The 12,856-nt window shown below is 37.9% G+C and overlaps 2 protein-coding genes and 1 non-coding gene across 3 annotated transcripts; all 3 read right to left on the minus strand.

The window, feature by feature from the left end:
- Positions 1–2,498: 2,498 nt before the first annotated feature.
- On the minus strand, positions 2,499–2,570 carry trnap-agg (transfer RNA proline (anticodon AGG)). The gene has a single exon. It is a non-coding gene; the product is annotated as a tRNA-Pro (tRNA).
- Positions 2,571–4,136: 1,566 nt separating this feature from the next.
- On the minus strand, positions 4,137–6,464 carry LOC103386467 (guanylin-like). The gene is made up of 3 exons (XM_008320746.2): positions 6,056–6,464; positions 5,599–5,788; positions 4,137–4,647 (listed from the first exon to the last, which is right to left on the minus strand). Exons 1-3 carry the CDS (start codon positions 6,122–6,124, stop codon positions 4,577–4,579), a joined length of 330 nt encoding a protein of 109 aa, XP_008318968.1. The 5' UTR covers positions 6,125–6,464; the 3' UTR covers positions 4,137–4,576.
- Positions 6,465–8,582: 2,118 nt separating this feature from the next.
- On the minus strand, positions 8,583–9,680 carry LOC103386468 (guanylate cyclase activator 2B-like). The gene is made up of 3 exons (XM_008320747.3): positions 9,510–9,680; positions 9,102–9,294; positions 8,583–9,001 (listed from the first exon to the last, which is right to left on the minus strand). The coding sequence occupies exons 1-3, from the start codon at positions 9,582–9,584 to the stop codon at positions 8,943–8,945; spliced, it is 327 nt and encodes a 108-aa protein (XP_008318969.1). The 5' UTR covers positions 9,585–9,680; the 3' UTR covers positions 8,583–8,942.
- Between the last annotated feature and the right edge of the window lie 3,176 nt (positions 9,681–12,856).

The following is a 12,856-nucleotide window of genomic DNA, read 5'->3' on the forward strand; positions in this document are numbered from 1 at the left end:
TCAAATATGACCATTTATATTTACTCTAAGGCTGTTTAACCAAATAATCTCATGGACACGTCACAGGTCATGGATTTGTGGATTTATATCTCATCTAGATTTACTTCGCAATCCTTCAGGAGCAAGGGTTTCCAGAGAGGATCAACCGCAACACACATCATTTTAATCCATGGACAACATACTGTGAAGCATATGTAAACAGATGGTGGGATCATTTGATCGGACACTAGACATGTAATATGATATTCATTTTTACTGCAATTTCTTTTCCTCAAGAGTTTTGTTCAAAACTTCTACGTCATATTGATTCATGCGTTGCTCACAGAATAAACTGCTAAGTTCAGCTAGAATTCAGCAAACCTGATTGGTGATTAACTTATTCCAACTGCTGCTACTGTGATGTCCTGCCACTAATTAGAGCAGCTCGTTTGGCCGAGGAGCTTCATTACACGGCAATTATCCAGTGTGTCCACTCTCCCTGTGAAATCCCATACATCCCATTTGTCTGTTCATGGTGATACAATATGAGTGACATATTATGGAAACAGAGGAACCTTTGTTAGAATGATTCAAAAACAGGGAACAGTCCCAAACATGAGCTCATAGTTTATTCATGTACCCTATGAATTCACAGAACGTCTGTTCTTTAAACGTACTACGTGAGCAGAACATTTTTCTTGTAAATAAATAAATCTAGACAACAGCTGATTATATATCATCATCATAATAAATTCTTAAATCTCACATTTGTTGTTTTTTTTCACAATTTCCTTCTGTTTATCCCTCACATCTTTGTCTGTCATCGTGCGAAAGGAAAATATAAACCCTCGGACAACGTGAGCTGCAAACCATGCTGATAATCGTAATGTAATCTCTTGCTGCTGAAACTCAAACCTTACCAGTCCATCTGGATATAAATTAAGATTAACCGCAGAAGGCGGTGGACTATGGACTGGGGTGTGGGGAGAGTGATCAGACAATGAGGCCACGAGCAAAACAACAGACTGTACAATTGTCTTTCTTCAAATAACATCATAATGTGGTCCAAGCCACCAAGGCTTGATTATTCAAGTTATTTCAAGTCAGATACGACTAAACAAAATAGCTGTAGTGGAATATTGATTTCCATTACATTTGTAAACTGGCAGCACATTCAGGTTGGTTCCATGTGGGATTTCTTAAGAACCAGCTGCTCCTAAGTTAACACTTGAATTTAATTACGTCACTGCAGATATAAGTATTGTATTTTTACAAATATGTAAAATCAAATCAAGAATAATTGCTTTTGTCATTTTCCATTGGTTGTTCCTGATTTTAAAACGTCTGTGTCTGATCGTATGATAACAACAACAACTCGGCTGTTTTCTGGATAAATGCAAAGATGCGAATAAAACAACAAGTTAATTTGATGCATCACTGAATTCATTTCAACACCGAGTTCAAGCCGAGAGCCTTGAATCACCGTCAAGTGTGCAGCACATAGTGTTGGTTAAGGTTGCCCTCTGGTGGCTATAATAGGACACGCGCATGTTGAACATAAGTTGGGAGAACAGAACTATATTTAGTTGATACAGTAGGTAGTAAGAACTAATATCACGAGCAAGGACATTTGTAGAATAAAACGAGCAAATTCTTCAGATTCTTTAAATTGATAATAATAAACGACGAAAGATATAAAATATGACAAAAGGGCAGCACTGACTGTAAATAGAGCATGTCATTAGTGCAGTTGACCATTTGTTGTTGTTTCACCTTTAGTACTACTGAAATAACACCAAATGCATATTTCCAGTGTGCATGCACACAACGACTGATTCCATCACACTGAACGTTACACTATTACGTCACATTGACTCAATTAGCGAAACTAAGGTAACCTGGGGTAAAACTGACACACCTGACCTTCATTGCACGCGAACACAACATTGTTTATGTAACAATCTAGCTGTTGTTATATCTTTTGCAATGGAGTCTGCACGAAACCCAGTATTGTTCAATGAGTTACTTATTGTAGTCGAAATGCAACCAAATTTTAGTACTTTTACTCACCTCCACTGTTTTCTCAGCTCAAAACACCGGCTCTTAGAGCCAGTTCGTCGCCCGGAGTCACTCATTTCCTCACCTCCACTGTTTCCTCAGCTCAAAGCACCGGCTCTTAGAGCCAGTTCGTCGCCGACAGACACATACTGCCACAAAAAGCTCAAATGTGTATGAACAGCTCCGTTTGATTGGTGTGAACAAGTCATGTGACAAGACCGTTTCTGTGACGTGTCTGTGATCAACAAAGTAATTGCATTTGTGCCTAAAACTTCCCCAAGATGATGATAATAATATATGTATGATCAACAATCAAAGTAATTGCATTTGTGCCTAAAAGTTTCCCAAGATGATGATAATAATATATGTATATATAAATAAACATTATATCCGGGGTTCCAGTGGTGAGTCTATTATAATCTTCTATTGTATCTTTTTAAGGAAATGACTCAAATAAAAGAGGGCTCGTCCGGGATTTGAACCCGGGACCTCTCGCACCCTAAGCGAGAATCATACCCCTAGACCAACGAGCCATGTGTGTAAGCCGTTGGTCGTGAAATCTAAGTGAAATAAACGTTCTCGGTGCTAAACGTTTTCTTATTTTATTTGTGGGTCAGCTATTGTCATCCTCAAACAGAAGAAAGCTAGGCAATTATATAAAAACAATATACGCCAAACTTAGCGTAATTATAATTAATAGTAATTTAAAATTCTGCGAAACTAATTCATTGAAATCAACAGTAATATTACAAAGGTCTATAAGCGATGTTTTAAAGAACACAGCCAGCTCCCTGGATGTGGATGTTTTACTTTTGGAACTGATGGACCCAGAATATTCACTAGTTTTATTCTTTACACATGTACTTTTAGAATTCTTCACATACCACAACTCACATTCATACGTCTTCATGCATCAACTAACACATCATACATCAATGCAGAGGATTAGATCTGGCTATGAAATATACAAAATGCAGCTGAAAGGTAAGAAAGTGTGCCCTCTGGTGGTCATGATCGGAAGTACAAATCTGGAGGAAACAAAAGATGTAATAGTTTGAGCTCAATCTAGGAACACAAAACTTCTATCTGTGAGGTTCATACAGAAAAATGTAGGGCTCATTCCGGACTTGTACCTGGACCCTGAGCGAGAATCATATCCCTAGACCAACAACCTACGTGATACCCCTAAATAAACAATGAAACTGTACTTTTATATTGTTAACGTATTGGTTATCTTCCGAATCAACTGTGACTTAGATTAAATCTAAAGTGCACACGTCCAAGACTACTTGGAGCAGAGAGACTAAGACCATACGCATCCTATCACTTCCGGTTTCGTTTGTCTCCGCGTCTTATTTTATCCTCGACAACAAAGACGTTTTGCACCGTGGTTTTTCCTTCGTTTGTAACAATTATTTACAGTGCTTAAAAACAAAATATATAATTCAGTGTGGCAACAGTATTATATTATGTACTTACCAAAACAAGTTTAACATTTTTCTTTTATTACTTCGATCTTCCGTTTGTCCACAGAGTAAGAAACCAGGCTAATAACTAATGACAGTCACTGTTCATCCAATTTGCATAAATTAGCTGCTCTAGTTGGCTGTCTGTGGAACTCTTTTGGTACATGCAACACGGCACATAGGAAATCAAACAACTTCAGTTACCATTAAATGATTCAAACTGTACATTGATGAGATAATATGTATTAAGCTGTATGTAAACGTTTTTATTTTCAGTGTTTTCACTTTCCTCTCCTATCTTTTTTAATTGACCTATATGTTCAGCCTGCAGTTTGCATTTATTTATTGTTAACAAGACAGAAAACAAGGGATGTTTTAATCTGTTGAAGCATTTAATTTAATAGAATGTCTTGAAAAAGTCATTCAAATACAAAGAAATGTATAAAGTTAATAAATTTATGCAACAGCATTAATTAGGATCACATCGATTAGGATCACATTAGAGTAAGTGTGTGGGATAGAATAAGCCCTAAACTTGTAACTGTAATGGTTAGCGAAAATAGCCAATGCTCTGTCTTTTTTAATTGGTCACAACCCAAAGAAAATCATTATGTGTGTGTGGTTGTGTGTGTGTGTGTGTGCATGTGTGAGTGACACTATGACATATTACATATTATTTTATATATTTAAAAAAAAATACAAGAGATACTTTTTTAATGCAAAGTATAGACATCTTTATTGTCAGGGAAACTATAGAGACTCAATAAATTAGGAGTTCAACATGAAAACAATTTAAAGACTTCAAGGTAATATTCATTAATATACAGAACGGCTCTCTGTGAAATGGATACACGGCCTTTTACGTAGGTATGTATGGACAGAGAACAGAGTAGAGTAGAGTAGAGTAAAGTAGAGTGACAAATATTTGTTTTAGAATCCAAATTGTAGTATTACTGTGGAGAGGTAACCCTTAAAAACTGTATGGAGTGTTTTACTGTGATCAGTGGACGTCATGCTGACCAGACGACCTCATTCCACTCCGTGACCCCCTGATGACTTTGTGTATTCAGGCCTTAGTTCAGGCATCCGTAGCATGAAGGATTGGCACAGATTTCACAAGGATCTGATGGAGTGATGATATACACTGGAAAGACAAAAAGAAAAATGAACATGGAATAATGTTTATGGATGAGGGGCCAAGGTCCATTTAGTTTTATTTCACTCTGATGGATGGGACAAACACGTCTCTGTCTCTGGCTTATGTACATATGTACGTCCTTACACTGTTTTTACAGAGGCTTTTTGTCTGACACAAATATTACAAACAGTGTCAGGATGTGAAGAGTGAAATCTAGGAATCCACCGCAACATGTTTACAGGTGTTGTGGAAAGAATGTGTGTCCTGGTCATAAAACTGGCTGTGAAAAGTCACCTTAGAAAACATTTGTCCTTCTCACATGAACTCAACGACTGTCAAATGTCAACAGCGATGTTCTCTCAATAGAAACCCTTTTTTTGTTCATGTTTGTTGTACTGTGTTACAAATATGGTTAGAGTAGAGTAGCCAGATTAGTGCACAAAGGACAAAGGCTCAAAGGAACTCAAGCAGCTGTGACTCGTGCAGTTGCATGATCATTTTTTTTTTGTTTAATTGCCTTTTGAATTGACATTTCAGGCGACCTAATTTTGAATTCTAGGTGAGCCCAAATGGGTCCGCAACCCCAAGGTTAAGAAACACAGAGTTAACTGATAACTTTCACAGATATGACGATTGCCTTAAACAACAGTGACACGTACAGTTAGTCATAATGTTGGAAGAACCAGGTTTTTTAATGATTGTACGTTCAAAGCTTGATACAATTTTAGGGTTCTCTTTTCTAAAGTTACATTATCTGTACCTAAGAAAATAAATAAATATCATTACTATGATCCACCTGTAAAGATTTGTATTCCTGATGAAGAGAAATTAAATGGGTGTGGGTTTTTTCTTTGTTATTTACTGATTGAACATTTTACCAACAAAACTTCATCATTATGGAGATGAATAAGATTACACATTTTTCTACTATATATATATAAAGAGCAAACGTCTTACCTAGTCTGGAGAAAACAACTCCTGTTCCCTTTGTCTGACAAACTGGCCGAAACACCTGAGGCAGGAGAGGGTTGGAACAAGCAGCCACCACACTGGTGTCCGCCAGACGAGGACTGACGTTGTTGTTGTCTAAGTCCATCAGGGCCTTGAGCTCCTTCACGGCTTCCAAGGGGTAGGAACTGTCTCCAACCTGGAGTCAAAGGAAAGAACGAAAAGCACCTCAATATACAGAAAAAGTAGTGAGAGAGAGAAATGTGTCTTTGATGAATGCAGAGTCAAAGAAAGGAGACAAAAGAAATCTTCTGTCAAGACTTTGTCGAATGGATCTTTAGACCAAGAGTGAGTATTTAACTCTTGATGACCCAGAATCTTTGTCTTAGATGCGTTCCGTGAAAGGAAGAGTTAAAATGAACACCAGAACTAAAAAAAAAAAAATCCCAAAACAGGACTCACTCACCTTAACCTGCACGCCCAGAGCTCCGCTGCACACACACAGCACCAGAACGACAACACCGAGGGATCTCATTTTTCAGATGATGCAAGAGGACTCTGCAGGTTTCTTCTGTGGTCGCAGGTTATCTGTGCTGCCTCTTATAAGGCCTGCAGACAGATTAGTGAGTGATTTATTAACAACTCGTTGAGACGACTGAAGGTACGGTGACACTGACTGGTGGGAGATAACCCAAAGGCTGCTGCGGCCGTGGATCCTCTTTTTTCATTATTTTACAGCCCACATCCCCTGTCCCTGTTGTTTATAACCTCCATCTCACTGTTTCCTCCGTCAGAACAATGTTCCGTTATTGACTTTGGTATTCATACCAAGCACACGATCACTCAGTGCTGTCCAATAAATCTGCCCTCCTGCCTTTTCTCCCACAGATATTCGTCACAAAGCTGTCTGATAAGCCCGGGGTCGTATACTTACTCCACCAGACCATGTAGGTCATTTGTTTGATGGGTTCCACTGCATGGAGCTGGTGACGTTTTATGCCAAATGTAGACAGTGAGAACGTAAATTGATAAAATATGAATATATCACTGAAATTTAGAAAACGGAGGAGGTGAATTTTAAAATGATTTTTTTTTTAAATTAATGCCTGATTTTACTGTTATTTCACATTTGAACAAGACATGTGTATCAGATATTGACAAATAAAATAAAATAAAATTAGGTTGAAAACATGAATGGTTCAAGTAAAGGACTGGAATAACATGTTGTTGAACTGTGAAAATATGATTTAGTCAATTGTATAAAAGCCATGTATTTTATTTTAAATTAAATAAAAAAACAATAAAATAAAAACTGTAACCAGGGTGATTTTTTGTATTTAATGATATTATATTTAACTGTTTGGTACATTAGGTTCCTGGCACCTCCATGGGCAACAGATCTGCTTTTAGTACAACAATTTCCCCAGTGTAGGATCAATACAATTCTTTATTATTAAACTACAAGAAATAATACAAAAAGAAGCAGACAGTGATGTGGTGCTTGTGTGATGTCATTTTCCTTGTCTGCAGCTCTTCCAGGAACTCGTCCAGGAACTGTTGCCTGACGTCTAACCTCAGAAAATGTTTTCAAACAAAACTCACTTATTTTTCTACTTTTTCACCTCCTACTATGTTCAATAGAGGTTTTACAACATTTGTAAATCCTATTATAATTACTATTATTTATTTTTATTTAAGTTTGGTAAAATGAACTTTCTTCATTGATTTTGATAAAATGTCTTCAACCTCTACAACAGAAAGGTCAAAAAGGTGGTTTGGCAGGAATAATAATTAACCCAGACCTTTATACCACACAATGTTTAACTTTCCATCTAAAAAAAGCATACAATATTTTTCTGTCAATGTATAATACTAAAAGTTAATGAAAAACTGAATGAAAAAAGCATTGTTTTGAAGAAAATCAAAAGAGATTCCTTGTGCATGTGTTATATAACAGTAATAATATCTACTGGTCATACGTGCCGTTCATTCAGCCCACTGAATACACTCTAAAATAAGTCAAAATGTTGTAACATTTAACACGCTGTACTTTCTTTTCATTATTTCCGATAACTACTTATTAACAGTAGCAGTGAATTCCGTCATCGTGCAGCATCAAAATAATATGTAACTGGGTATTTGAACGTCTCCATCTTGACTATGTCTGATCCACATATTTTTGCCTAAACAAACGTTCTAAGATATCCTTGGAGCCACTGGTTGTTTTAACTGCACACGTCAACAAAATCCTGCTGTTCTTAAATGTGCACCACCCTCACATACTTTAATGCCACTCCTTATGGGGTGCCGTTTGTAAAGAGGCTCATGAATTCAGGGATCAATGAACAAATTCTGATTCAGATTCCTACATATGTTTTAGTAACACATTATTTACTGTCCTTACACGGTGCAGTTTTTTTTGACCTTCTCCACTGTATATGTTTGTATCTACTAGCACCACACGTAGAACATGTCTTTTCAAATGGCCTTTTAAAACACCGTATACTGCAGTTACTTCTGGTTTGTGTTTTTGTATATAATTGAAAAAATATTCAACTGTCATTATTGTTATCAATTAAAGTAAAGTTATAGTGATAAATATTATCATAACCTTGACTAAGCAATGTTGAGTTTGCAGTCCATACATTTGGATGGAATGGTGACAATGGACATTTGTTTTTCTGTTTGCTGACAGAGTAAACTTTTTAAACAGTTGTTGCTTTTTATTATTATAAAAAAAACAGGTCAAACTCCAGACAAAACCTGTTATCGGTCCAATATGATTTTTTCCCCCCAGAGTCATTGAAGTGACATCCTCACTGCTCCCATTCTCTGCTTCACCATAGGCAAAAACCATCTGTTCTCCCTCCTCCCACAAGCAGCCTAGATTTGGCTTCATCATGTCAAACCACAGATTCCATGAGTGGATGAGATCCTTCAGGTTCTATTTTAGTATCATAGAATATTTACCAAAGACGAGTGCACAGACTCTGTAGTATAAGTGCAGGTTTTGTTTAATTCAAAGCAATGGAAATAAAGTAGGTAGTAACGATATAATTGCAAGGACTTTAATATTTTCCAGCTGAGTGTAACAAGAGAAATCTATTAGCAGATACATTTAAATACATTCAATGCCACAGTACAAAGTAACAGTTTGCACAAATAATTAAAATGATAAAAAACAAACAAACAAAACAATTGTTACAGTGGACCATAATCGGAATCATAGTTGTCAGGGGCAAAAACTAGTCAATGTAGGAAGAGATATCCTCCCTTTTTTTGTTATTGTTTGGACGTTCTAGGGATCATGATTCTAAAGCTTGGCGAGTTGTTTGCGGTTGTGGTGTGTTTGTTTAACAGCCCGTGCAGGCAGCGAATGCACAGATCTCACACACGTCCAGGGGAACCATAGCTGAAATGAAGTGGAAACAGAACAGAGACAGATTAGACCCAGACACCATGCATTCCTTGATCCCCTTCCGTTTTATTGGCGTGGAGTTTGTTATTCTTACCAAGTCTGGACAGAGAGGCGGCTGCTCCTCTTTGCTTACAGAGTGGCAGAAACTCCTGGGGCAGCATTGGGTCGGCACACAGAGACATGGAGTTGGCCCTGAGTCGGGGGCTTTGTTGTCCCATCACCCCCCTGCTCTCAGTCAGCTCCTGGAGTCTCTTAACGGCCTCCAGGGAGAAAACCAGTCCATTTTCCTGTAAAATAATGAGGGATTTGTAGGAAATACTGAAAACAACGTTTTAGAGATTTTACAGCACGTGACAAAGTCACACCGAAGACTGGAAAACAAACGTTTGTTGTTCTGCTGCACTGATTTACAGCTGATGTAGATAAACACAGACACGCCTGTCAGTGAGTGAACTGGTCATAGTACAGCCTGGAAAACCGAACGGCTACGTGAAGCACTTACTTCAACTTCCACAGCCTCAGAATTCCAGCCCAGAGCCAGCACCAGGACAGTGATGGTGACGAGTGAGGTCTTCATCTCGACGGCTACTCACCAGTTTGTCTCGTAGATTCTTACTTTTGCAGCGTTATGCTCAGCAGGTGCTCAACTTACTGTCTTCATACCTCTTGGACAGCGGGCTCCTCTTTTAAATAGACCTGCCCTGCAGCTCCATGGTCATGTGACCAGAGGCACTACAAATAGGAGTTCTTTCTCATGGGTTAATTATTAGTGATCAATTTTTTTACAAGGCTGTAAATAACGATTTATAAATCCTACCTTGAACTCAACACCAGATTGCCACCCAACCCAACTTGTCATTAAAAAAGTCATGTCACTTAAACAGTATAAAAATATATATATATATATGTATACACATTCTGACTGCATACATCTACATATATTTGGTACATATATACATTTTATTATATGAATATATTAAAATCCATCCATCCATTTTCATCTGCGTATAAAATAGAGAGCTTCAGTATTTGACTGGCGGGCCAGTTCTGTATTGGTTGGATGTAGAAAGCTGGACGAAATTATAGAAATGAAATGTACAAGAATAAATCTAAAGCCAAAATTTTAAAGTTACATTTGGTTGCATCAAAATAATTTACAGTCGATTCGTTGTAACGCATGACACAGAAGGAGTGATATCAGTCAGTATTTACCATACTTTATACCAGTGTTTGACCGGCCAGATTAGGAAGTCCAGTGGGCCGTATGTTGCCCACGGGCCGTAGGTTATCCAGGTCTGGTATAAAAGACTGAATTCTTCAGGGCTTCACAGGCTGTTTTCCAGAACTGTATTTGTCACTTCTGGCTCCTGGGTCGAGCCACATATAAAATAACAATGTGAGCTCTTCTCTAACACTTTGACAAAGAGCTGCGGGGCTAATTCATTGACCACAGCAGAACGAGGGTGTGACAGAACCAGTGACACATCTGCCACATTTCTGATGAGCTCATTAGAAACAATTCTTTATACAGACCATGGAAATTAGGTCTGCCCTTAACGCTCTATGCGCGAGTGTGTGCGGCACATAAATGCTGGGTGTGGAAGTGGAAGCTTTGCACCCACACATGTAATTACATAGACTACTGCCCTAAGTGACCCAAGCCTGGATAAACAGACTAATGATAAAAAAAACCCAAACAACCACACAATGACAGTGCTACAGAATGCATTAGTCACAATTAGTAACATTGTACTGGATGCATCATAAAAGTCCACACAGACAGGTGGGAGTGAATTACAGTATGAGGCAGTGGTTATCTATTAATCCTTAGTTCTGACAGGAAAGGCTTGTTTGATGTTTTACTGTCAGACCAGAGCAGTGGTTCACATCCTTTTTTGACTTGTGACCCCATTTTGGCTTCACCCATTTTAGCCCATTTTTTAGCCCACCCATTTAGCTACTGTTTGTGGTGTTTTAAATCACATTTTAAAACATTTTTATCAGTCATTTTCTGTCATGAATTACTAGACATTTCACATGACCCCATTAAAATTCCAGGTGACCCCACGTGGAATTGCGACCCTTAGGTTGAAAAACACCAGTTTAGAGATAGCTTATATTAAGGTGAGTTAGTTGGACGAGCTTTAGGAAACAAACAGAAATGACAAAGGGGAAGTAAGCTGCGCTCTCACAGTCGTTCCTGCCATCAGGATTGTCCTTCACTATTGTAAACGGACGCTGTAAAAACAAGAGGCGCTCATTAAAACCCCATATAAAACCAATTGACTCCAGTGTGTTTGTCAAGTCAGTTCCTCTTCAATCCCACTGTTTGCCCAAACATTTCTCTGTTGTCGCAGAGACTTTCGAAGTCATGAGAAAGTGCAATTATTCATGGATAGGTAAAGACTGATGCCGGCCAATAAAGCGCGAGGGCAGTAAATCATCAGCCTGGTCATGAAAAGAGCGTGATTGAGTGTTTATCTGACCCCTGACCTCTCACTCTCCCGTTCCCTCGTTCTGACATTTTACAGTCAAGTGGCTTCGCAGCGCGATTTTATCAACTGCCCACCCGTCTGACTAGCTGCACCTGCACCAATTAGTCACTGTCTTAGCATATCTGCTGTTCACCCACTCACAGTACTTGCTAACTTGCTGCCCCGCCTAATACTGGAGACACAGTGTTGACAGTGTTTTCCACATATTGAAAAGACATGAAATACACACTTCCAGACTAGTTCAGGGGGATCTTTGTTCTCATGGTTTTTTTTGTTTAGTTTCATTGTCACATTTTTGTCTTGATGTTCTTCTTACTTCTTCCTACACAGCAAGACATTCCAAAGGTGTAGAATCAAGATGGAAGAATCGAAACGTTGATGTATTTATAACTTTGTTTCGATTATATTTAGATCGTCCAAGTTCTGTACACCACCACTAATGTATATGTGAAAAATAAATATGGTTCCCTGAATAGTCATTAGCGCAATTCAGCGATTCACAAAAACCTTAGTGTGCCATGAGAGATCATCATGTGTACCTTGTAAAATTAATTTGACATCTCAACAATAAAATAAACTTCACATTAGCATTAAAAACATATCCCTCTGTACTGTTCTATACCACACACTAACAAACTCCTGTGTTTTCCTTTTCTTTTCTTTTGTTTTTATGAAGTGTGAACAGATAAGCAGTTCTTGATTAGTCTTAAAGCATTTATTACCTACAGTTATTCATTAGGCTCGATAACAGCTCTCCTGCTGATTAAATCAAGTCAAAACAAGTGTAAAATTAAAAAATGGGAAAAAATTCTGAATATTCTGTTTCACTTACCCATGACACCAAAATGAAAAACAACGGCTTAAAAGAAGCCCTAGAAGAAGTGTCTTCCTCCAAAACTTGATTTAACAGCTACTGTCATTTGTTTAGTTCTTTTGTCAATTACTGTTTTGTCAAGTTAAAAGTTGTTGCTGCTATACATACAGTATTTCTTTTATATTGAATTAAAATTTTCTTTATTAGCTCAAGTACACCTTTGCTTCACATGCTATCAGGTGTAGCGTCACCTGGTGTTAATTGTAGCAACATAAGATTAGCCAATTAGATACAAAGCAGAGCACAGTGATTTTATCCAGAACTCCTGAGCTGAGCTGAGCCGCTGGGTTTTCATCAAAATATATATATTTCTTACGCTTTTACACATCCGGGTCTCGTTTAGCTAAGACATGAGACCGAGTGCCTTCACTGTCACAGGTCTACTGTAGGTGAGAGTACTGTATTTTCAGGACTATAAGTTGGCTGGGTTTACAACTTATACTCAGGTGCAGCTTATATACTGTATTAAAATATATAATT

Source organism: Cynoglossus semilaevis, chromosome 11, assembly GCF_000523025.1.
Source record: "Cynoglossus semilaevis isolate Cse_v1.0 chromosome 11, Cse_v1.0, whole genome shotgun sequence".
NCBI lineage: Eukaryota > Metazoa > Chordata > Actinopteri > Pleuronectiformes > Cynoglossidae > Cynoglossus > Cynoglossus semilaevis.